This window comes from Apus apus, chromosome 3 (assembly GCF_020740795.1).
Source record: "Apus apus isolate bApuApu2 chromosome 3, bApuApu2.pri.cur, whole genome shotgun sequence".
Classification (NCBI taxonomy): domain Eukaryota; kingdom Metazoa; phylum Chordata; class Aves; order Apodiformes; family Apodidae; genus Apus; species Apus apus.
The window spans coordinates 102,224,328-102,249,842 of record NC_067284.1 but is presented as its reverse complement, the minus strand read 5'-3'; the positions used below and the strand labels follow the sequence as shown (position 1 = coordinate 102,249,842).

Sequence of the window (25,515 nt, the reverse complement as noted above, 5' to 3'; positions counted from 1 at the left end):
TTCTTGCACTCCCCTGTGCTTCTTCCATAAGGAAATCACAGAAACCTAATCTGCAGGACCTGGATCAGAAGGAAATAAAGTTACTTTATGTGCAAGGAAAAGCTTGCCAGGCTTAGAATAACTGCTCAGCCGGGGAGCTGGCATACCATTCTTAGGACAGGTTGTATTTTTCATTCTCAAGGAGGATAAACTGGTGGGTACCACCGTGAGCCCACCCACAGGGACACTTAGGAGCGGGGAGCCACTGCTGCTCGGCGACGCAAAGAAAGGCATGTCGTGATTGCTGCTGCTTTGCAGCCGACTGGCAGCATCTCGTCTCCCTGGGTGCCGGAATCCCGTGAATATTTGTTACCAATTCTTCGCAGAGCCACCCACCGAGCCCGGACTGCAGCAGAAGCTGCCTCAGCACCTCCGGCCAGGCACGGAGGCTTCCACCTCTCCCCCAGGCTTGAGCGACAGTCTTCATCGAACTTCTGCCCGAGAGGTTTACCCCCGCTATCCCACGAAGCTACCGCTTTCCGTAACTACACGAGATGAAGAATCCCAAGTCAGGACCGCAATGCTGTAAAGCTTTTTGCTCCTTACTAACCAGCCCCCTCAAACCACGACACTGCGTTATTTTGACCTCTCCCCCGCCGCTCCTCCTTTTATTCCTGCACCTTCAGGTGACGTTTGCCAGCAACTCCCCGCTCTTTGGACACTCGCACTGCCTGGGATGCCGAGGCGGCAGCCCAGCCCTGACCGCACGGGCCGAGGCTCCGGCGAGAAGCGCAGGCAGCCGCCCGCCCGCCGGGCCCGTCCCCCCGCCCTACCCCAGGGGCGCGGCCCCGCTCCCGGCGGCAGCTTCCCGGCGCGGTCGCCCGCCCCGCCCCTGCTGCGGGGGGACCGGCTCCGGTTCCCGCTCCGGCTCCCAGCTCCTGCTTTTTCCAGGGAGGCGCTGCCGCCCTCCCGCCCCCCTGCCCGCGGCTGCAGCCCGCCGCCCCGTGCCGGCGGGAGCGGGGCTTTCCCTCTCCCGATAAGCCCCTCCCGCTCCCCCGCCTGGCTCAGCCCCAGCCCCCCCCCCCACCGCGCTCCGCTTCCCGCTGCTGCCAGCGCCCGCGCCTGCTCCGGGAGGAAGCGGGGCGGCGGCGGCCGGTCGAACGGGACACGCCTTTCGCCCTTCCCGTCCCGACCCCCCGGGCCCCGCCGCCCACCACGGGCGCGGTGCCAGCGCAGCGCGGCCGCCGCGGCCCCGCCATGAGCCGCAGCTAGCCGCCTTCCGGAGCCGCCGCCGCCGCCTGCCCCGCCGCGGCGGCGGCCGGGCCCGCGATGCCGAACCAGAAGGGCGGCAAGGGCAAGAAGAATAAGCGCGCCAACAGCAGCGGCGACGAGCAAGAGAACGGGGCGGCGGCGAGCGGCGGGGCCGCGGCGGCGGCGGGCGGCGGGGCCGCGTCTGGCGGCGGAGCCGGAGCAGCGGCGGCGGGCGGCGGGGCGGGCGGCGGAGCGGGCGGCGGGGCGGCCGCGGGCGGCGGGGCGGCCGGAGACGTCAAGAGCGGTGAGCGGCGAGCCGGGCCCCGCGGCCTGCCCGCGGCCCGCGGTGGCGCAGGCGGCGGCTGAGGGCGTGTGGGCGGCGCGGGGGGGCCCGGCGGGAGGGGATGCGCGGGGGCCGTGGCGGCGGGGTCGGGATGGGCGGGGGGACGGGCCGGGTTGCGGACGGGGGTAGGGGCGAGCCCCACGGGGGGCACCTGGGGGTCCTGCGTGGCCCCTGCTGCCGCCGGGATCTCCCTGAAACGCGCGGCGGGGCTGGGGGCTGCTCTCCGGGGTGTCCCCGCCCGGTGACCCGCGGGAGGGCGGCTGCTGTGGCGGGGCTGGGGCGGGGGGTCCGGGAGCGCGGTCGGGGGCAGCGCGCATCCCCGGCGGCGGGCGGGAGGTGCCTCCCTGCCAGGTCCCGCTGCTGCTCGGCTGCTCCAGTGCCGAGCTGAAAAATTCCGACTTTATTTCTGCACAATTAAAAATGCAGTCCTACTTTTCGGTCCGTTTTATTTGTCGTTTGACAGTAGTTGAGTCCGTCAGGGTAACACACTTTTCATCAACCATTTTATGCTGCGTTTGGTTAGTGGGTTGTTTTTTCTGGTTAAGAGCGATTTTTAGTAAGGTGTTTTCTTGCAGAAACTTGGGTTGCTCTCCTTGTTTGGGAGATAATCTTGTTGCAAAATGTTGTTTCAGGCTAAAACTAAAGGTAGGCTGGGATTTTTATAACACTTTCTGCTAAGCCAAGGTTTACTGCTAGGTTTACAAACTGGTGTGCAGAGTCCCTACTCCTGAATTTTTTCCCCTCCCAAGCTGGAATGAGGCTTTTTTGCTCTCCATGCTTTGGCAATAGTGGGAAGGTAGCTACAACTGGTTTTACACTTTGTGGTGGTAGTTTTGCCTGGCTGCTGTTAGCCAAAGGGGTAGTTCCAAGAATCTAACTTCGGTTTTCAAGATGTCTGATTCCAGTGTATTATTGAATGGAAAGTTTTCTTTAGAAATATTAGCAATTAATTACGAATCACTTTAGCTCAGAAGGTCTTTGCCAGACTGCTTTTATAGTAATACTGCTTACTCCAGAGAATCATGAAGAATGCTTAGAATTTCCTTTCTGAGGTTTTGTTAGAGTTTTTTGGCTATTTGTTCTAAGTGAGTGAACAAGGGTAAAAAAAAAATAATAATAAAATAAGGTTAGGAGCAGTTAGAGAATTTCTGGAGCGTTTTTATCCTGACTTCAGCGCGGTGATGTAACATGCACGACATCTGCTTTGCAGGTGGCGTCTCAGACGTGACACTGGTGGCTTGTATTTATTTTTGAGGTGCTTAAGCACAAGTGAAAGTAGAGGTAGGTCTCTGGTGTGGCTGTTTTGCATGGGGATAATGAAGCACTGTTCCTTCTGCAGATGCCACCGAAGGTGTTGCCAGTGAATGCTGGCACCAGTACAGCTTGCTGGCTGGACAGGTTGTCAGCCATCTTCAGCTGTAAGACTGTGTCCCAGGTACTTTACACATCCTTCCTCTGTGCTGGCCAGCTTCCTCAGAAGTTGAGGCTGCCCTTTGGAGAGCTAACCCAAGATTGTCCTTTATTCTTTATTTCCCGGTCTCTATGACTTCAGTGGTTAGAAACATTCTCGGCTCTTGTCAAATCCAGCCCTCCCTGGTTTTTCCCCCCCTCGCAACAGAGGTACAACATTGGCTTTGGCATTTGCTCTAAGTGCCTGGTCAGTACACCTGAACTTTGCCTTGACAGGATTATTGTGTCTAGTCATATCTTTCATTTCAGATAATCTTAAAGGCTGGAGGAGTAAATGTGGTGGCAAGCTTTATTTTACGTTGACTACTGCCCATCAGATAATCCTGAGCTGGAAGTTTTGTAAATTGTTTTCTCACTGATAAGTCCAAAGCTTTCAACAGTTTTGGTTCAGAAACTGCTGCTGTCATGCTACAGAGCTGAGAATCTGGCTGTCATATGCAAGAAAAGATTAGATGATGATAATGGATTCCCCCTAGTCTTCAAAACCGATGAATCTGAAATGAAGCTTTATAGTATAGGCAGGGCCTTGGAGGCAAGTATCCCATTGCTAGACTCTAGACCTTTGTAAGAGGCCATGCACATACAGTTAATTGATCACTAAGCAGTTTATGGAGGATGCGGCCTGCTGCAGTGAGTTCTGAGGTTAATAGAGTTCTGCTGGACACAGTCAACTCTCGATTATTCACGGGAGATTATCTGGGTTGTGGATTAAGCGTGCTGGGTGCAGGGAAGGTCCTTGCTTTGCTGCTTTTGGACTGTGCAGCTGCATGCTGGCAGTCATGCTGCCCAGGCTTGCTGGTCCTCTGGGTCCCTTGTTCCTGGGCTTGCTCTTCTCTCCTCCATCATCACCATTTCTTGTTCCACAGTAATTTGAATGTGTCTAGAGTTATCGCTCTCCTATCTTTACCCCGGAAAAGGAGAAGATAATCCTAATAGCATAACCTGTTTTCTTCCATTAATATGGCAAGACAGAAGTATGCAGAGATGAAAGCAGCAGATTTAATGATTGCAGAATTAAGACTGTCTGTGCAAACCTTGGCTTTGCATCATTATTTTAGTATGACTGTCTTAATTACATGGCTCCATAAGGACCCTGCTTCATTTGGGGAAGGGACAGTGGTTAATTTATTTTTTTTTTAAGTCCTCACAGTTCATTACGTGGTCCATGTGTTGTTTCTGCACCCCATCCATGTGCCATCAGGAAACAGAATTTTTAATTTCCTCTGGACTTCTCTGTGCAGCTCTGACCACGTAATACAGAACTGCTGTCACAGCACTTCTTTACAGTGGAAAGGTGTTTCCTTCTACATTTTGACAAATTTAGCTTCAAACTCTGCACAGTTTTGACTCAAATTGTCAGTCAATTTTTGGCATAACAATTGAGAAATGTAGGGTGATTTTTGCCCTGTCCCAAGAGGGCATCTATTTATGATTTTTTTGGTGGTGTTTTAACATGTGCATGTTCAGAGCTAAAATTGCAATTAAGGGCTCTCAACTTCCCTGTCTGGCTGTGGGAATCAGGAAGATGGAGACCAGATGTGATGGCTTTTCTCCATCTTGCATGGTAACTTTTCAGCAGGTATTGGGCGTCTTGCTGCTTTGTCCCCTTGTCCTTGTCATCCTAGTCTCTCCAGTGTTGGTGCTATGAGAAGATGAAGGAAAAGGAGAAGCTTGCTCTCTGTATCTGTACTTTTCCCCTTTGACATGGAATTCATTATAGCTAGCTAAATTACAGTAAAAAAATATGGCATAGATGTCTCTAAAGCATTGTTATACAGTGTATTGGCCACCTGTTTTAAGATCATACTTTTTCTCCTCTGGCATAGGTGATCCCTTGACCAGTTGAAGTGGCAGAGCTGGCGAGTTGGTGGGTTGTCAGGTGGAGTTGCCGGAGGTCAGATTTGTGCAGGATCCCTGGACATAAGATCATCCTTCAGGGGAAAAAAGGCTGGTGGAAGTGGTTACTGTAGGTCTCACTGGAGCATGTTTTCCAGGGGGAGAGTTCCTACTGTGGCAACCAAGGGGCTGTGTGACCAGTGTCCACTGTGCTAGTCAGGCTCTGAACTTCTCTGTACTTCCCTGGATTTAAAATGGCTGGCTGTGCTTTTACACGCTCTTCACCTGGATTTCACAAATTTGTAAGACTGATTTACTTTCAAATAAAAATGCTAATGTAGGATGACTGTATGAAAAAGAAAATCAGTCAGCACCACAGTGACTAATGTTTTGAAAGCTGTGACTGGCCAACAATTAAGATTTTTTTTAAAACCATCCTTCATCCTGGAAGTGGGATAGTTGAAGCGGGCCAGAAAAAATTGTCAGTGCAATATTTAATTTAAAAACATATTTTTAGAACATGAATTGCTGTAGTATTTAAACATGGATTAATATTTGTCATCAAATGTTCCCTGCTGCATGTAACATCCAATTCCAGTTTGGCAATCTAGGATGTTCAATATTGGTACCTTCTTATTACTTAGCTTGACAGAGTCCCATTGATATCAGTGAGACCACCTGGAAAATTAAGTTTCTGTTCTGTTGCAGTGACTACAAAATTTAATGTCTGTTAATTTTCTAAAGGCAAACCATTTTGCTCCATAATTCCATTGAGCTCTTCTAACTGCAGAAACCAATTGAATGCAAATTTCACTGTCTCTTATCGATGCAAATCGGGTTCGAAAAGACTTTCATGTTCATTTTAGGTTTTTTCGAACTATGCAATTACATGCTTTTGTAGCAAATGCAATTCATGTTCTGCAAATCTTTGCAAATGGAGTCATGTCTATGGCATTACTGAATCAAATAAATACTACGATTTCATGAAAGCAAGTACACACCCATTTAATATTTTTTTAACAGTTACTTGCTATCAAAATGGTTATCAGTGCCCTGGCAGCATCCTGTGTTCATGTGATTAGTCATTTGCTCAAGTGTAGCGCTTGCATGACTAAGGGTTAGGCTTGGTGTTTGGTTTTGTGTGAGGAAGTACAGTTTTTGAAGTGATAGCTTTACTTTGTCTGTACTCATCCCCTGTCTGCCTCCCAGTGATCTAACAAGCAGTGACAAAAAGCTTTCTAACCCTTGGAGACATTTGTAAGTTTTCAGCCTCGCTTACAGCCTTGCAATTTGAGACATCCTTTGATACTAAAATACCATGATGACTGGCACACATCCATCCTTCTCTGCTTTTTTTCCTGCAGTGTATGTAAGGGAAAAAAAAATAGAGGTAAGCCTTGCATGCAAATCAGAGTAAAATACTCCAGCTAATCTTCAAGGTGTCTAAATTACAACAGCATTAGCAGGGCGTGAGCTTTCTTTAAACAGTTTTGATAGAAATTCAAATTATTTCAAAGAGGTCTCTCAAGGCAGTAATCTAGTCACTGGAGTGGGTAATTCTGTTTTGAAAGCTTGAGGGATTTTGAGTGGAGCTCTGGCAGTTCCTGGTAGGCTTTAGTGACATTTATCTTGAGAGCATTCTCTTTAATCTTTATCTCTTTCTTTTTGTCTCTCCTGGACGGTAGAGTCTATCAGTCCTCCTTCCAGGGCTTGAGAGGGATATTGCTATTGTTCCTGTATTGAATGCCTGCTGGGAGAGGAGGTCGCTTCAGTCAGAGCCTGGCTGTTTAGTGTGCCTGGCACTCCCTGTCTCCACTCCTGTGCTACTTGTTTTGGGAACAGTGCACAGTCAAGGTCTCTGTACTGCACAGATACCCAAGATGGCACATGGGAAGGGCTGGGAGCCAGCACAGCATCGGGAAGGAGATGTCTATTGGAGCTGACAGCTCCACACTCAGGAGCTGCTGTCTTTCAGAGATGCTGAGTACTGCATCTAGGGGGACTGCATCTGCTGTTTCCCACTGAGTTTCTACCAACTTCCTTAGCCTTTAGCATGGGAAATAAAAATACTGTCATATGGAAATTTGAGAAGGATAGACCAATAACACAAACATCCCTAGACTTGAAAACAACTACTGTGCACATAAAAGTGCCTGTCCTCCTTAGTCTGTACAGTTTTGCTCGACTTCCTGACTTAAGGGGTGAGGTGATGGCTGAGCTGGGAGTGGGTGGTTGAGTAGAGCCACAGATAACTGACTCTCTATCATGTGCTAATTGCTGATTTCATAAATGTGCACTAGCTCTGAATGTGCTGTAAGTTAGGATGTGTGAATATGGCAGGTATGAGTTACTGATTTCCATGGCATCTTCTCACTGCTGTGTAATTGCTAGGCCTTTCTAGTTGTTTGGGGTTTTTTTGTGAAGAGACTCCCTTGGAGGCCAAACATTAAGTCAGCTTAATTGAAGTGCATGGAGATGGTTCTAGCAACTATTGAGCCCTCCAGGAGTTCCATGATCTGTATTCCCAGGTGAACTAGAGTTTAACAGCTCCAAATTACCTGAAATCTTTTCTAGAGGTAGGTGGTCACTTCATATGACTACTCGTCTTGTACTTGGGGTAAGTGTGCTGAGCAGAGCAGAACCAGGTTACTTATGACTTTGTGCTCTTTAGTTCCTTCTGCAGCTATGTGGTTCTTTGGGTAGGATTGAGCTCTGGATTGGCATGTAAGTGTCAATATGTGGGTGTTTACCTGTGGAAAGCTGTCGGCCAGACTTCCATTGCAATGAGGGGTTGTCTGGGGGTGTCTCTGCTGGGTGTCACATCAACCTAAGTTCTGTCCCTTGCTCACTGCAGATGGGCTGCTGGCATTGTCTTCTCTTTCCAAGAATGTAAGAAGGACTCTCATGACACAGAAGAAAGCCTGCGTTTTAGGTGGCTGTCTTGTTTATTCCCTTCCCTCCTGAAGAGTGACTGGAAACTATCATCTTGATCAGTCTGCAAAGATTGCTTAAGTTTTGGAGAGACAGTCATCATCAGTGAATGTTATCAATAGAAGCCATGAGCTCAGCTATTTGGAAAGGCTTCTGTTACTGTTTGTCAGCTGTTACTCATTGTTGCTGCGCTGAAGATCCATGCCTGCCTTTTGGGTCCATGTGTGAAACGTTTTTTCCCATTGCATTTTTCCTGCTGCATTCAAGCTCTTAGGACGGTGGCTGATCATGTCTGTATTGCTGTATTACTTGTACTGTTTAACCAGTTAATGCATATAGCAATACCATTTTGTCATGTCTTGGTAATATTTTGCATATTAGATTGTATTCCGAGGTTCACCCAAGCAAGCACGTTGGACAACTAATACAAGTTTTCTCTTCAGTTTGTTTTGTTGTTGTGGTGGTCGTTTGTTTCCTACAGCTGCATTACAGTATTAGCATGATAATATAATATTACTTCAGTTAAAATAAAGCTATGCTGATGGCAGAGGAAATTCAGAAGATTCATGCAAATGGTTGGTAGGGAGTAGCCTTACACAGAAATGACTCAGCTCTGGTTCAGGCTGGCAGAGTGAACAATTCTGAGCTGTGTAGGGTTGTGAAGAGAGCACTGTTCATGGGAAAGCAGTGGTAGAGGTTCAAGCACTTGATTTGCAGAGCATGTGTCCCACGGGTACCCTTTCTGGCCTAGGTAACGTGCTGGCAAGTAAAGTGTCCTTGGCATAGATGATGAGATGCTAGAGTACAACCTACTGGAAGCAAACCATAGTAAGTGTCTTGCAGCTGGTCTGGTGCTAAGACCTTACCTTTTTTTTTTTTTAGGTAATTTCTTTTTCCAGATCCATTGCTTTAGGTTGACAGTAGGGCTGCCTCTTCCAACAGAGGGTGCACTTCTCTCTCCTCTGCCCCAGCCTCTTCAACACCTCTCTAGGGCTTTGCCAGTGATCGTGAGTCTGTGTGGTGAGCTGAAACCTACACTGATGCGTGCAGGAAGTAATTATCTTTTTCTGTCCACTGACTGAAAAAACTGATGCTTAACACAATGGATAAAGTGAGGACATGGAGGGAGGAAGAAGAGCACATTTTGCTTTAGGCATCTTCATTGAGGACTAGGAACAAAGGAGAGCAGTCACGAAACTGGAGCCGTGGAGGCATTGCATTTGGCTTGCTGGGTGCATCTTTGCTTTTGTTATGGGTGTGTAAACACAAGTAAACAGCATTCTCCTCCATTTACTTCACCAGACGGAAGTTCCTCAGGCAGCCATTCTGCTGCTTTCGTTTGGGTCAGAAAATGGGAAGGGTGGTCTTCATACACATACACATACACAAAACATAGAAACTGATTAATGTAGCTTTTTTTTTTTTTTTTGAGGGAGATTTATCTCAACAGTCTGTTTCTATTCCTGGCTTTTACTGATGTTTGTAAACCTGGACAGGAAAACAGAAAAAGCCAAACACCCAAACAAGCTTCCTTGCAGTCTGTTGTCAAGTTCTCGTTTTTGAAAGAAAAGTCAATTTTGTGGTAGTTCTGTCAACATAAAAGGTAACCTTGTTTAAAGCTGTCTGTGCTCAAATATATATTTGTTTGGAATATTGTACGTTATTTCTGTTTCAGAAGACATTTTATGTGCTGCTCCTTGAAACTATTTTCAGAATTACTGATGAAATCACTACAGTGGAATATGAGAAAAAGTATTTTTTTATGTGGAAACATAACTTCTTGAGAGAAGCAGTGTGAAATTGTAGTTGCCATTTGGCAGTCTGTCTGTCACAGCTGGGCAGTTGTGTCTAAACATCAAAGCCGTTGTGCTGCATGAAACTGCAGTGTCTCTTGTTTTGTGAAACCATCCTGAAAGTAAGAGGTAAAACAGAGGTATTTTGGGGGTCATTTAGGCATTTTTTCAGAAATGTCTGCTGGGAGAATGGGCACTGCTCTTATACCTGGTAATCTTTTGTTTTTTCTGAAGCTCAGTTTCATAACTTTGGAAACCAGCAATCTGTTGAGCTATTTGCTACTTGGAAGCAAATTGTGTTTAAGTGACAAAGCACCTTGGGGCTGCAGGTGTGGATGGACAGTTCAGCCATGTGAATTTCTGTTTACACCCCCTTATTGTCTTGCTTGACAGTAATCATTGTACTGTTATCCTAAAACATTAAGATGATGGTTCTAGCTCTGACTTTGAAGAATAATCCCAAAATGGCTTTCTAGTTGATAAGAAATAGAAGGACTTGATAACAAGAATTTTTAAAGTTTTGTAATTCTGTAATAAATGCTTTGTCTCATTTATATAGTGTTGATTAAATAATATAGAGCACTTTCAAAAGTGTGAATTGATAGGAAGAGCTCTTCACATTTGCTGATGTGGCTCCTGTGCTAAGTGATCTGAATGCTGTCTCTGGCTCCTAAGGCCTATCTGTTGCTGTGAACTGGGCAAGTTCCACCAAAAATTGCTTCCTTTTCTGTTTCTTTTTTTTTTTTTTTTCTCTATGTGGTAACAAGTGGCATGGTTATGTCTGGCAGGAGATATGAATGGAGGGAAATCTTGCAAGAGTTGTTTAGTCCTGCAGTCTTCTTTGTACAGATAGACCTGCTGGACTTTGAAATATTAGTCAGAACCAAATGTTGACTTGAGGTTTCTATACGCTTTTCAAATAGTGGAGTTTTCTGCTTTCTTAAATACAGGGATACTACAGAAGTGGTAGAACTTTCTACTGGGACAACTTATTACAACCCCCAGCCGTGCTGAGGTCTTCAATTTCTGTTATAGTAGTACTGCAGCAATTTTATCTAGGCCTTGTTTAAATCAGCAGGCTTTGTAATTACAAACCTGTATCGATGAAAGCAGGTGCTTTGACTAGCCTGGTATTAACCTTGCTCTGGAGCATGTCAACATGGCAGAGAGGCCTGTTGCTTTTCTACTGTTTCCTGTGCTTCCGCAGTGACAGTAGTGAAACGTCAGGTGGTTTCCCAGAAGAGGTGAGCAGATACCAGCTTCTCCTCTTAGCAATGTGTGTTTTCCAAAGTGATTTCAATGCCACCACTTAATAATCCAGTGGGGCCTTTTGTGTGGGGGACGGCTCTTGTTCACTCCATTGCTTTCTTCCAACTGCTTGTAGACCTGCTTTTGTTATGGTGATTGTATGAGCAGCCAATTTACACTGAGTAGACAGAAGATCAGATGAGGAAATGTCTGAAAACTTTGTAGTCATCTAGTTCACTTTAATGTTGAAAAAGACATTGCTGACCAAAACTTGAAACTTGTTCTTGCTCATGCTGTGTGGGAAGTTCCTCAGGTAATCTGGCATCTGTAAATTCTCAAGGAGAAGGTCCCATTCCACAATCCTTCCACTGACCAGCCAGGGAAAAGGGGGAAAAATCTTTTCAAGGTCATCTTTACAATAGCCTCTGAACAACCAGTACATGATCATAATCAAATAATTATGGACATGTTCCATGGAATACACACGAGCTGTGGGGGCTTTTTTCTGCATTTCAACCACTTTATTAATTTAATTTTTTGTTGACATAATGAAGAGACTGTAAATTTTTCAGGGGAGAGATCATATATTTTTGCATCCAATTTGCCGAAATTATGGGCAAAGACTAATCAAGGAAACACTTTTCTTATTTAGTCAGTTAACTATGCCAGTATGGATGAACAAGTGTAAAGTCTTTATTCTAAAGTGGAGATCTCTAGACTTATCTATATAGTAACTTCCTCAGCTATCAGCTATAATTATACCTGTGACTGTTAGAACATTTACACTCTGAAACACAGGAGGGAGCATAAGTGGGTTTTTGGCATGTTCTTTCTTCCTGCCTCCTGGCAGTGGTGGAAAGGAGTACATACCAAAATAGATGAATACAGAAAATGTGTGAGAACTGTTCATATTGGTACCTCTGGTATCTTGCTACACATCTGACTTGTGATGATTTGCCTTTAATGGCTTCAGTTTAACTGGCTTCTTGCCTGATAAATTGCATAAGAGTGCTGTAATTGCAAACTATACTTTCAGACCCTAAATATGATGAAAGAATGACTGACAATGAAGAAAAACTTTGCAGAGGTGCTTGGTGTGGCATAGCATGACTTGAATCAAAGTCTGAGAGAGAGAGTGGGAGAACTCTCTGAACTGGTTAACTGACAGATTTTGTTTCAGGGCAGGTGAGTTGTGATTCAGTTTTGCTCTTTGCCAACCCAGCAACTTTATTTTCAATAATACACAGTAAAAAATGTGTAGAAAAATTAATCGTTGGTAGCCAATAAAATTAGTGCTTCTAAGAGACATTTCAAAACCTGCACGTTCTTAGTGGACTTTTGAGAGACCTGAGACAAGTAGTTACAAATATGGATGTCACATGTATCGAAGGCAATTCCCAAGAGTTCGTAGGGAAAGCCTCTCTGTGTTCTCTCCAGTTTGGTAATTTGTTTCTAATGAGTGAACAAGCCCATATTTTGAAATGAAATAGGCTTTTTTTTTTGCTTTAAGAGGAAGGTATTTAAGAGGAAAGGTATTGCAGAAAATTCTTCTTGTGACTGTGGTGCTTTTGGCATTTGAAATGGAGGCAGAGGCATGAGGTGAAGGATGTGGCATCTTCCAGGGAATGACTCAGAAAAGTTTTCTTTTGTGTTTTTTTTTGTGCCTGTCTCTTCTGAGTAAGTAAGTCTTAAGAGCTACTGTAATCTTGAATGTACTGAAGGTAACCTTGAAGATTTTATTTGTGTATAGTCTTTTCACAAAAACCTGTTGGGAAGGGGCAAAATTACTAGCATGGCAAAGATCTGTTGTTGTAAAGCATCTAGTTCGTGTATTGCTGCTGTGGGACAGGCGATGATGGGTAGTGAATCTGTTACTGAGAGTGACTAAATGTGAATGTAGCAGCATAAAACCACTGCAAATTTTGTTGTATTATTTGTGCTAGCAGTGACAAGAACAGCATTAAAGCAGTGCAACAAAATGGCATTTTTATGAGGTAGAAATTTGAAGCTCTCTAAGGAAAAAAAAGTGGATCACAGCAGCCTCTCTCCAAAAGGCTTGGTGTACCTCTCCTGCAGGTCCTGGAGCTCTGGCTGACAGTGGGGAACTGCAGGGAGATGCTTGCTCTCTTTCACATGGGGTGAGGCAGCACTTGAACGTGCAAGACCCTGAGAAGCTTGCTAGCATTTGAATGCAGCAATGTAGAGATTAAAAGGCAGGCTGCCAGCCCTGTCAGAGCAGTATTTTTTGGTCAAGTGGAGGAAGCAGGAAGCAAGAAATACAGAACATGAAATATTTGTAATACTTGAATAAGCATCTAAAAAACTTCCTAATTAGAAACTCAAGTTCCAATAGAAACTCCAACTAAAAATTTCCTGTCCTTTCTGTGCCTCCCAGCTGCAACAGCATCAGAAATGGGAGCTGTATGTGGTCCATGGTACTTTGGTACCATGGGAAGGAGAGGATAATGTCATTGGTCATACAGGCAGAACATTTTTTGTAGAGCATTTTTATGTAGAAGCTGATATTGTTGCAGGAAGAGAATTGAAGTAAACTGTTCTTTGCTCAAGGATGTAGCAAAGGCTGCTACAATGCTGATAAAGGACCATGTGGCATTTGGGGTTTTTTAACCTGTCTGCATTTCAGAGCTATCTGGTTTGTGAAATTTAGCTGTCCAGTAAGTCAGGGATGAAGGCCCTCCTTTCTGCACTATGAACATAAGCTGTTTGTCTTGCTTTTCAAAGTCCTCTGCTTCCTTTTTCTTTTCTTAGCTGTTGTGTCTTGCTCAGTCCTAAAGAAAAGATTAATTCCTGCCTCTCCCTGTGATCACAGAGCCAGGCTGTGTTGCCTACTTTTTTTTTCTAAACAAGCATCTCTGTGTATTCTCCCTGTGTTGCCTCTCGGGCTTTAAAAAAACCCTCCAGAAGCATCACAAAGCTTTCTCTTTACTTTTTAAAGCATTTGCAACAGTATCCACAAACCCTTGAAGAGTGCTAGTTCTTCTGAGGTACTTTGGCTTGGAATATTAAGCTGTAATGTCATTTTGTTTCTTTATTCCATCCTTTTCCTATCTCCTTTCACTTACTTAACTTTTTTTTGGCAAAGATTACTTCTTACCCTGACCCAGAACTAGTTCTTGTGGGCCCTTCTATAATATGGTTCATGAGTAAGAGCTCGTGTGTGTATTTGGCATGGTATTGAAATAAATAGTGCAATAAATGGGCCATTAAGTTATTATTTTATCTGTTTTATGTTCCACAGAAGCCCCTTGTGCTACTCCACTGATCTGTAGCTTTGGAAGACCGGTGGACCTTGAGAAGGATGACTACCAGAAGGTTATATGCAATAATGAGCATTGTCCATACAGCACCTGGATGCACCTTCAGTGCTTCTACGAGTGGGAAAGCAGCATTCTTGTCCAGTTCAACTGCATTGGCAGAGCCAGGAGCTGGAACGAAAAGCAGTGTCGCCAAAACATGTGGACAAAGAAGGGATATGATCTGGCTTTCCGCTTCTGTTCCTGTCGATGTGGGCAGGGTCATTTGAAAAAGGACACAGACTGGTACCAAGTGAAGCGAATGCAGGATGATAAGAAGAAAAAATCGGTGCTGGAGAAGAGCACAGGAAGATCAATGGCAGAGTCAGCAGAGGAAGCCAAAAAGGGCAGGTCAGCCAACAAGCCACAGAAGGGCTTGAGTCACGACATCCAGCGACGGCACTCAATGGACAGGCAGAACTCCCAGGAGAAGGGTGTCATGGGCGGCAGCTACGGTGTTCGTTCGCCTTGTGTCTCTCCCGGCCAGTCCCCACCCACTGGCTACTCTATTCTTGCCCCCACACACTTCAGCGGCCCTCGTTCCTCGCGATACTTAGGAGAGTTTTTGAAGAATGCCATTCACCTGGAGCCCCATAAGAAGAACATGGCCAGTGGGGGCATGTTCAGGAATGCACATTTTGATTACGGGGCAGCTGGCTTGCAAGCACATAGATCAGGACACTTTGATGCTCCTGTGCAGTTTTTGAGAAGGCTTGATCTATCTGAGCTGCTTACTCACATCCCCAGGCATAAATTGAATACTTTCCATGTGCGGATGGAAGATGATGCCCAGGTGGGCCAAGGGGAGGACCTTCGGAAGTTTATCCTTGCTGCTCTTAGTGCCAGCCACAGGAACGTTGTAAACTGTGCATTATGCCACAGGGCACTGCCAGTGTTTGAACAGTTTCCGCTGGTGGACGGGACCCTGTTCCTTAGCCCATCGAGACACGATGAGATTGAATATGATGTTCCCTGTCACCTTCAAGGTACAGGTTGTCTGTTGGTCATGCTAGGCTTCATTAAGTGATGGAACTGCCTTCTGTACCCAATCCCACCTTCTCCCCCTTACAGATTTTCATCCCAATTCTTCATTTTTAAGCAGTTTTGTAAAGCTTGAAGTTGCATCCAAATTAATCACCTGGATGAGATTGAAACACTTAGAAGGAATTACAAAAAGCAAATGCCATGTAGAAAGATCTATGCCTTGTGTTTGGGTTTACAGCTAAGAGATTTCTCATTTGGTTTCTAGGTAGATCATGGGAAGGTTTTCCAGTCACTCTGTTCTGTAGCATGTGTGCGCTGATTATCTGTTGTGAGCTTTACTCCAAGACATACATAAAACTTGTAAATGACCTTTTAAATTTAAGTGTGCTGTGCTGCAGCATGGGTGAAGGTTCTGTTTGTACCATCAGTGAGATGAGATGCCTCTCCATCTGCTTTCAGACTAGAGAACAGTTTTACTTTATGACAAATTCTTTTTTTTTTTTTTTATATGAAAAGGACTGTAGTCTGGCCTGTGTTAACAGTGGCTTGGAGAGGCTGGACATAGGGAAAGTAAGCTTTTAATGTGGTGTGTTGAAACAGCAATGGTGTAGTGGGGGATTTAGACTTACTTCCCAACTCCCACCTGTTTGGACTGCATCGTGATCATATCTCAGCTCCAGGCTGAGTAGAGAGCTGAGACATGTCATACTTTTCTCCTCCTAGAGAAACAAACTGATGTGGGCTAGGTTGAGCTTCAGCTCTTCCTGAAAGCTGTGTCCCAGAGTAAATAATCAGGGTGGCACATGGCAAAACATGCCCATCCTGCAGCCCACTGGCAGCCAGCATGGCTAAAATAAGTCAGAGAAAGTATTTGTAGTTTGGTGATCAAAACCATAGAATTATACGTTGAAAAGTGTGTTGGGAAGGCATTAATGAGAGGTATTTTAACATTTTAGTTTCTCTCCTTTCAATAAAATTTGTTGTATCCCATGCATGGTCATAATCTGTGTTACATAACATTCCTTTGATCAACAACTTCGTATTTTAATATATTTTTTTTAAATTACTGTGCACTGTCACTAAACTGTATTCATAACATTACTGTTTCTGTCTTGCCTAATGTACTTTAAAGAGAAGAAGTGATAGGCAAATACACAAGTTAAAACATTTCCAACGTAAACAGAATATACATATATGAGATAACAGAGCTTGTTTGTTTTGGTAAGGAGGAATGCACAATGTGCTTGTCATTTTATCAGTACTAATAGCTGGCTTAGTAATAGTGAAACTCGTCACTTGTTAACATTTGCCACTAAGAATGAAACTCCGTGAATGTTCTTTTTAATTAATTGCCCCTTAACCATTGGATGAAAGACGTTTGAAAAACTTACTCAGACAAGATACCATTAATAATGAGTTGTTAAAATTTTTACCTCCTTGTCCTGAACAAAACAGTTTATTATCAGCCAACTATTAAACTACAAATAGATTCAATCATTACAGATCAGGCTTAATCTAGATGCCAGATCTTCATAATTTCTGTAGGGCTTTTTGTTTTCTGTGAAATTTGCATCTTGGATTTTGCATTGGTGAGTTTAGTCACATTTACACGAAGACAATATTTCATTGTCAAGTCTGAGCTGTTTTATTTTTATGGAAGTTGATATAATTCAGTTTTTAAAATCATTGTGGGTACAGAGCCTAAGGTCATGATAGAACTTTATAGTTCTGAATGGTGTGTTAAAGTCTGTGTATGTGTAATGTATAATGCTTTCAAATATACTTGTTGTAAATTAATGGTCAGGAGAAGAGGACATGAAAGAAAATTGCTCTTCTGGCTGTTGCTTTTTACTGTGACGAATATTAGGCCCTTAGTTTCCTTCTTGCTGGCAGATTTTGGCAAGTTGTGAAATGAATCTGTACCCAGCTTGCTAATAAGCTTCAACAGTTCTCCACTTCTTCTGTCAGGTGGGGATGAAGCTAGGGCACAATCCTGGTTTTGGAAACACTTTGGCAGATTATATAGCTTAAGCTGACATCTGTTCATAGAGCTTCAGCAACTCCTTTTATTTTGCTAAGGTCTACCAACAAGTGGTGGAACAGAGGGTGGGTGGGGTGATTACTGATTCTTGAGTTTTGCTTCCAGTCAAATCCTTTGTATTTCCCTCAGAGAAATGGTTTTTTACTTTATTATTCACCCTTTAAAGCTTTAAAAATTAATAAGCTGTGATTTTTATCACTAAAGGGCAGATAACACGTTGCTGGGAATGTTTGTTTTAATCCTCTGTTCTAGTGTCCTTAAGAAATGTGTTTCCTGTCCACAGGAAGGCTTATGCACCTCTATGCTGTTTGTGTAGACTGCTTAGAAGGGGTTCACAAAATTATCTGCATTAAGTGCAAGTCCCGCTGGGATGGAAGCTGGCATCAGCTGGGAACTATGTATACCTACGATATTCTGGCAGCATCTCCCTGTTGTCAGGTTAGTAACCATGAGTAAGTAAGACTTATAAGGTGAATTTCCAACTGATTATAAGTAAAGCCAAGGTTTGTGTTTCTCTTCTCCCTTCCTGTCTTCCATCCTTATTTCCAGCCTGTACCTGTGAGTGCTATACAAGAAAGCTGATGGAGTCCCTGTCCCTTTGTCTTAGCTTACAGGGCACAAAGGCCTGTCACCAGACAAAAGCCAGTGCAGTGATCGTTGGTTAACATTTTTAAATAAAGCCCCTTTAAATGCATTCACAATTAAATCTGATGCTTAGGATGATCACTAGCAAGTACGTTTGGCATCAGATATAATTACAGTCATACATTAGTAACAATTTTATGTTTTTATCAGATATTTCATGTACTCAAGTATCTTTTACTTGCTTGAATTGTGTTTTATCATAGGAAAATGGTAGCAAAAAAAACAAGGGAATGGAAAGGTCTAAAGAGTCTTTGTGCTTGGAGATTACCCAGCTCTCCTTCATCTTTGCTGCAACTAACTCTGCTGGTGCTGTTCCGCCACAGCCTGAATTTTTAGCTTAGTTTTCATTAATTCTTGCCTAATCTATACCTTCAGTGAGAAGGATCCAAGGCCTGGAGTTACTCCAGAGTGGACACGTCCCTGAGGCAGCAGGGTGGTCAGTGTCCGAGAGAATTGTCCATGTCATGGTGGGCAGAGAGCACTTCTGTTGTGCAAGTAGCGCATGGGAAAAGCTCTTTGGGAATGGCTCGCTCAGGGTGCTTGAGAGGCGGCTGTTTGTGTTTGAACACACAGGTGTTGTTCCTCGGGGAGAACAAGAGCCTCGCAGAGATGCATTCATTCAAAGTATAATAACTTCATGGGACTGTGTGTGCTTAAGTGCAATCTAAAATATAGTTTTGTCAATATGCAAAATGCCGTTTAATTTTAAATTTAACATATTGATCAAAATGTCTTGCTCAAAGGACAAGTGCTGTTGCTGCTACTGGATAAAATGACATTGATAATAATTGTAACTAAAGACAGAGGTATTACCCAATTTTAGTGCTTCTTGAGACTGGAACTTTTTTTTGAAATAGGGACTTCTAAAAATAAAACACTGATGCTGACTTGCTAGCTCTACAAAAGTCAGCAATTTTAAATCTGCATTTCTTCTGTTAAATGTACAAGACAAGAATTAAGGTCTCATTATACAAGAGCCTTAATTATATGATTAATGGACAGTGTGACAGTACGTGGAAAGTAACAGAACTGACTATAAAATCATTAGCTGCAACGACTGTGATTGCCAGATAATACACATTATTGTTTCACTGTGATTGTTTCAGATGATTCTGTGCTTACAGAAGAATGACATTTAAATATGATATATAATTTAACTCCAAATTGCATTGCTAATTTCTATTTTGAATAATTCCCTACCTTATTTCAAAATACGCAATTACACATCACAAATGTGCATGTAGGATAATGAACTGCAGCCACTGCCAGGTTACTAGCAGCTAGCAGATGTGCTGGACAGCAGCAAGAGGGAAAACAACACTTTGGTTAAGAAAACCATAGAAATCCATGCTCTACTTGATTGCATTTCTTAGAATTTCTGCTTTTTCAAGCAGAGCAGATGGCTTGTGGACGTGATGGTTTCTTTCTTTTTGAGCCTTGTTTCAACAGCAATAGTACTTTAATAACTTCTTCCTCTCCTCATCCCAGTAAAATTTCTTAAATCAAGATTGCCATAGAAAATAATTTTTTATTATTTTCAATGAAGAGCTGAAGCTTTTGTTGGTGTATTGGGCTGTGAGGTTCAGCTAGGTATGATAAAGCTTAGGCCCTCACTGCTGATTTGCCACCTTTACTCTTCAGCTCCTTTATGGTCTCAGATCTCTTCTGTTTCTCTTGAGTGTTTCAAACGGTCTGCTGAGCTCTCACACTGCCTGATGCTTTCTGTACATCAAATGGGCTGGGTTTCTCAGACAGGTTTCTTCTGAAGATGTAGTTTATTTTGTTACTGCTGAGCGTTAATAGCTGTCCTCACCTTTGACCTTTAGTTATTTCTCATGTCCCCACCCCATTAATGTTGGTCCTTTCTCATTTGGATTTTGTAGAATAGTTCATGAGCTTGAAGTGATACTTAGTTTGTATTATCTGTTATGTATTACAAATGTTGAAATAGATACCTAAAGTGAGATGATACCATGCCATGCTAATAAAATTGATCAAGTTATACAGTTGTTAAGCCAAAAGATTAAAATGCTGATACATTTCATAGACACGTCATGTTCAAATGTCAACCTAAATGCTTGAATTCCGTGGTACAAATGTAAAATTTCTCTCTTTGCTTTGAGGCTTCATTAATGATTTATTGAGACAGTACTGAAGATTGAGGAATCCCCAAAACAATCGTGTGTGTGTATATAAACTTTGAAATTCTCTGCCTCATGTCAGTCAGAGTGGGAGGCAGCTTACTCTCCAGGATTTGGTGGTGGTATTAAATGTGAGAAACATTGTGTATGCCTGGGAGTTACCGCTCTGAGTGAGGGATATCCTTACCAGCAGGTCCCTGTACTGCCACATTCCTGACTTCCCCCCTCTCCTGGGGTGGGCAGGGCAGGGGGTTGTGTGTGATACCGCTTTTTCAGAGGCCAGAAGTGGAGCAGATTTTGGTTATTTCAAAAAGTGTTTTTTTGTTTGTTTGTTTGTCTTTTACAGGCTCGACTGAACTGTAAGCACTGTGGGAAGCCAGTAATAGATGTACGGATTGGCATGCAGTATTTCTCTGAATACAGCAACGTCCAGCAGTGTCCTCACTGTGGAAATCTAGACTACCACTTCGTGAAGCCATTTTCTTCATTTAAAGTTTTGGAGGCTTATTGACGAAAGCTTTGCTTTAGTAATAGCTATTTTATGGGTATTTCAACTTTATTACATATCTTTTTATAGAATTCATTCTGTGATGAAATTTAATTTTTTTTCTAACTGGAAGAGCAGCTTCTTTGTCTGTGTACATATTAATATGTATATATACATGTTGTTAAAACCAGAATCCTCCTGACAAGATCTCTGTGAAGGCTGGAGACAAGCCAATTTAATGGCCTTGGAGTATATCCCACCTGTGGGGTAAAGTTCAGCTAAAAATGATTTGGTTGTTTTTTGTTTTGGTTTTTGTTTGTTTTGTTTTTTAATTATTGTAATACAGTTTATAGGAAGGGCTTGTGGAGACATACAGGACAGAGAAATATGTCCAATTGGAAAGTGGGTAATTGTAGAGGGTTGTTGCCCTTCCAGTTTGGTAGAAATGGGAAATCCTTGGAAAGAAACCGTCCCGTTACTGTTGAATTCATTCAGCCTTTTGCACTGGTTCCCATGGGCAAAGGAGCTGGCGCCACACTGCCATGTCACTTCAGCAGGCTTTCTTTCAGATTTTCTGAGATGGGGTAAATTAAGGTGTTGTGACAAGTGAATGTAAATGTTTGCCAGAAAATGCAGTCTTGAAACAAATTAACATTTTTTGGCACAGTGTCTTCCTGCTGTGTGTTGCCCTTGCTGACAGACCATAGGCAATAGTGCTGCTTCCACTGGGGATGGGCAGGTCATCTGGTTGTACCAAAACAAGCTGGAGATCTTAACATGCTTTATTTAAAGGTGTTTGTTCACAGACTTTTTAGGGAATGAGCAGGCAGGGCTGAATGGGGATGTGTTTGTATGTGTCTGCTGGAGCCAAGGCTTTGCTGCCTGCTGCAGACTGGTGTGGAGGGAGTTCCAAGTGGGACCTGGGCTGTCCAACCTGTAAGAGCTGAGAGGTACTGAGTACCAAACATGGCATTGCTTTTTAAAACAACTAATTGCTGAACCTTTGTCTTTCAAAATTGCATTAAGTCCGGGATCTAAAAATTTGGAGACTTTTTAAGAAAGCAGATTTAGCATATTTACTTTGTACATGCCTCTGGGCTGTACATAATAGACTATGCATTAGGCAGTGAGTTTGTATCAGAGGGCTTGGCCCTGTAGTCTCTGCAATTGTTTTGTGGTTCCCATTTCTCACTTCTGTAATTTATTTTATTTTTTTTAAAATACGTCATGAATCTTTTGCTTGGTTTCTCAAGCCAGTCGACATTTATGGGAGGGTTTTTTTTTGTGGTTTTTTTTTTCTTTTCTTTTCTCCATGGTGTGTTTATGGAGTGTTTGTTCACTTGAGAGTTGTGGGTTTTGTTTCTGTTTACAAGGTGGGATTATTACTTGTTTCTTCTGAAGTTGTTTGATTTTCCCCAATTAGAACCTTTTTAAAGAGTGTCTCTGTTGAAATTAAGATCTTGAAAATGGCCCTTATACTCTGCCACCCTGGGAAAGAAAACAAAAAAGGCAGATGCCAAAAAAGAATGGACTGAGAATTATGCTTTCTGCTAAGTTAAGGAATTAATGTGCACATAAAACTCAAACGACAGAATTAGCTCATTTTAGCATTAGCCACTCTTCTAGTAATACCTGAGCTGCACAGAGGGCTTATGTTGGCACAGATCGTAGAATCATAGAATGGTTTGGGTTGGAAGGGACCTTCAAAGATCCATCTAGTTCCAACCCTTCTGCATAGGCAGAGATAGCCCCCACTAGACCAGGTTGCTCAGAGCCCATCTAACCTGCCCTTGAGCACTTTCTAGGGATGGGGCTTCCACAGCTTCCCTGGGCAACCTGTGCCAGTGTCTCACCACCCTCACACTAAAGGATTTCCTCCTAATGTCTAACCTAAATCTACCCTCTACCCCTTGTCCTCTCACTACAAGCCCTTGTAAAAAAACCCTCCCCAGCTTTCCTGTAGCCCCTTCAGATACTGGAAGGCCGCTATAAGGACTTCCTGGAGCTGCCTTTTCCATACTGAACAACCCCAACTCTCCTAGCCTATTTACATGGGAGAGGTGCTCCAGCCCTTTGATCATCTTTGTGGCCCTCCTCTGGACTCTCTGCAGGAGCTCCATGTCCTTCTTATGTTGGGAGCTCCAGAATTGAACATGGTATTCCATGTGGGGTCTCTTGAGAGCTGAGTAAAGTCACAAGAAGTTACCTACAAATCGATCCAAGAAAACATATTCCTTCTCCAACAGCTTATCTACTGCTTGAGGAAATGCCTATTTTCTTGCAAAACACATCTCTCAACTGGAGGCTTAGCAGCACATGCAGCACTGTAAAAATGACCCGTGATGGAAAGATTCCTCTGAACTTTTGCTCCAAAGTAAATTGTTCCTAAGTTGTAGAGAATGCTTTCCCTGCTTCTTGCTGATTCTTAAAACCAGTCTTGGGTTACTGCAAAATGTATTTTCTGTAGATTCCAGTCAAGCAGTGAGGCCTGCCCTTTGGCCATGAGAGTTTCAGCTGGGCTTTGTATGAGTACAAAGGCAGAGGTAACTTCTTTGGCACCTAATGGTGACTTCAGAAGTTAAATGAGACCGCAGTTTGATTGCTGTCCATCTTGACAAGCACTGGAATTAGCCATGAGCTTTCACATGTGTCAAAAGGGAAATTATTTCCCTAGCTAGGGAGCTGCTTGCTTTGCTTGTTTGGCTAAAGTTTACTCTTCATTACCTTTCATTTTTCTGATGCTGTGTGTTCTTTTAAATCTGGCCTGTGGTCAGATTAAATTGTGCCTGAAACCTGTTTTGTAAATGAGAATACAGTCCTCTGAATTTGGAGATTCATTCTACTCTTCTTAAATGCACGATACTCCTTGTGATAGTTATAGGAGTGCATGTGCAAATGCTTTTCTTTCCAGTAGTTAACTCTGTTTTCCATAGGAGAGGCTTGCATTTAGATAGACTTCATATTTTGGATGTGTAAAAATGAATTCATCCATCAGTAGGATGTTTAAAAGTAAATTTTGATAACTATAACTAACATAATGGACCTCTTTTACATGTGTAATTTGACATCTACCAAGTAATCAGCCTGAAATTCGTGTTCTTTCTAACGCTGCGGAGTCATTAAAACAACAGTGTTCTATAGGCAGCCCATAGACTATCCTACAGTCTATTTGCATTAATGTCTCCAGTAGTGAGCAGAGTATTAAAAATTAATTTAGGTAGGAAAACAGGGAATATTCCAATTTCTTCCTTCCCCCCCCCCATATACTCTTCATTTTGCTGTACCAGGCAACCTGAGGACACTTGTAAGGCCACTGGTGAGAAAACCCCTCAAAAAGATACTTTTCCATAAAGGTTTCTTGTTGAGACATTTTTGGATTGCACTTTTGCAGATGGAAGAATATGTACATAGCAAATGAATGTTGATGAAATTAAAATAATTGGTTATGATATCATTTGCGTGTGTTCTTAGAGAATATTTTGTTGTGACTTCTCTGTATTAAAAAGTAATAAATACCAGACAGCTAATGGTGTGGGTTGTTCTTCCCCCGTTCTTCTCTTGATTAGTGTCTTACACCTGCTCTTTATAGAGACTTAATCTAGTCACCTTCAGTTTTAAAGTCCACAGTGAAAACAGGTTCTCAGTGTCAACTAAAACAAAGCTTTGATGTCATTTTGAAGACTGCTATACTGAAAGGGGCATGGGGTGCCTAAGGTCATGCAAAAGGTCATCTAGTCCAATCCTCCTGCCAGAGCAGGATCACCTAGAGAAGCTCACACAGGTACATGTCCAGGCAGGTTTGTAATGTTTCCAGAGAAGGAGACTTCAAAACTTCTGGGCAGCCTGTTCCAGTGTTCTGTCACTGTCACTGAAAAGTTTTTCCTTATGTGTAGCATGTCCCCTTGCCAAAGGAAAGTCCTGTTAACTTTGTTGACATTGGAAATGCTTCTGCATCATAGCATGTCCTGCTGCAGCTGTTTTGGAAACACCCAGGTGCTGTGCTAGGTGCTGCACTAGCTGCTGCCAGTGAGGATGGATAGAGGACAGAGTGCTGAATCCTTCACTTCTGGTTGAGTATGTTAATGGAAAAATGACCTCTGGTGCCTAAGAAATAGCAGAAGGGCTTCTGCAAGGGAGGATGCAGTACAGTAGCACTAGGCAAAAAGGTTTCCTGTGTTACAAATGAATGTTCCATCTGTGAAACCCAGTTGCACTGGAGGGAGCCTTAAATCCTTGCTTCGTGCATAAGGTTTTAGTGGTCTGACTAATCATCTAATCCTGCATTTTAGCAAACCTTGCTCCATATGCTTACAGCATGGTTTTTCAGCCTTTGCATATTACCACAGAGAAGGTCAGGAGGGATGTAAATGATCAAGGCTATCTGGACTTAAAAAAGGTAAAGCAAATACTGCCAAGGAGGAAGGAGGGCAATGGCTCTAGAGAGATGAGATGTGATTTGGAGATTGGAAACACTCTAAACATCCATCTGTAGCTGTTTGGTTTAGTTTTGGAAGTAGATACTGTGGCTGGCTGTAATAACCTTCAAGCTGAAAAAACTGTTGTGTTAATTGTGGAAAGCACTTTGGATGGCTGCCTCTTAAAATACCAAGATCTGTTTATGAGGTGGAAATGTAAATAAGCTACCATCAAGTAACTGTAAGTGAACATGGTGGTTCCATATTGATATCTTGCTGCAGGGATTGTAGGGCATGATTTAAGCCTTAAACCTGGGGGGGAAAACTAAATGAGAACTGATACTTTGGGAAAACTCTTCCCCTACCTTAATTACTGCAGTCTTTACCACTTTTTTTGGGAGGCATACGGTACTGAGCACTGAACTGCTCAGTACTTAAGGTTTGATCTGCTGTGGTAATTGCTGGTTTGCTGAAAGAAACTGAGTAGCACGGTGGAAATGTGGAGGAAAGAAAAAGTCACTTAAAAAAACCTTTTCAAGCTGTTACGTGATATAGTATGTTGGTAAAATAGGGGTGGCACAGGCAAATTGGGTTAGGAGCATGCCTGGGCTCGTGTTCCTGCTGGAGGCATCTCTGT

General features: G+C 43.3%; 1 protein-coding gene across 1 annotated transcript; it reads left to right on the top strand.

The window, feature by feature from the left end:
• The first annotated feature begins 1,109 nt into the window (after positions 1-1,109).
• HECA (hdc homolog, cell cycle regulator) lies at positions 1,110-23,990 on the top strand. Its single transcript, XM_051616149.1, has 4 exons — positions 1,110-1,534; positions 14,111-15,151; positions 17,474-17,628; positions 20,323-23,990. The coding sequence occupies exons 1-4, from the start codon at positions 1,309-1,311 to the stop codon at positions 20,485-20,487; spliced, it is 1,587 nt and encodes a 528-aa protein (XP_051472109.1). The 5' UTR covers positions 1,110-1,308; the 3' UTR covers positions 20,488-23,990.
• Positions 23,991-25,515: the final 1,525 nt, after the last annotated feature.

Coding starts and splice junctions, on each gene's coding strand:
- HECA (XM_051616149.1), top strand. CDS start 1,309: ATGCCGAACCAGAAGGGCGGCAAGGGCAAGAAGAATAAGCGCGCCAAC. Junction 1,535..14,110: donor GGCCGGAGACGTCAAGAGCG/GTGAGCGGCGAG, acceptor TATGTTCCACAG/AAGCCCCTTGTGCTACTCCA. Junction 15,152..17,473: donor TGTTCCCTGTCACCTTCAAG/GTACAGGTTGTC, acceptor TCCTGTCCACAG/GAAGGCTTATGCACCTCTAT.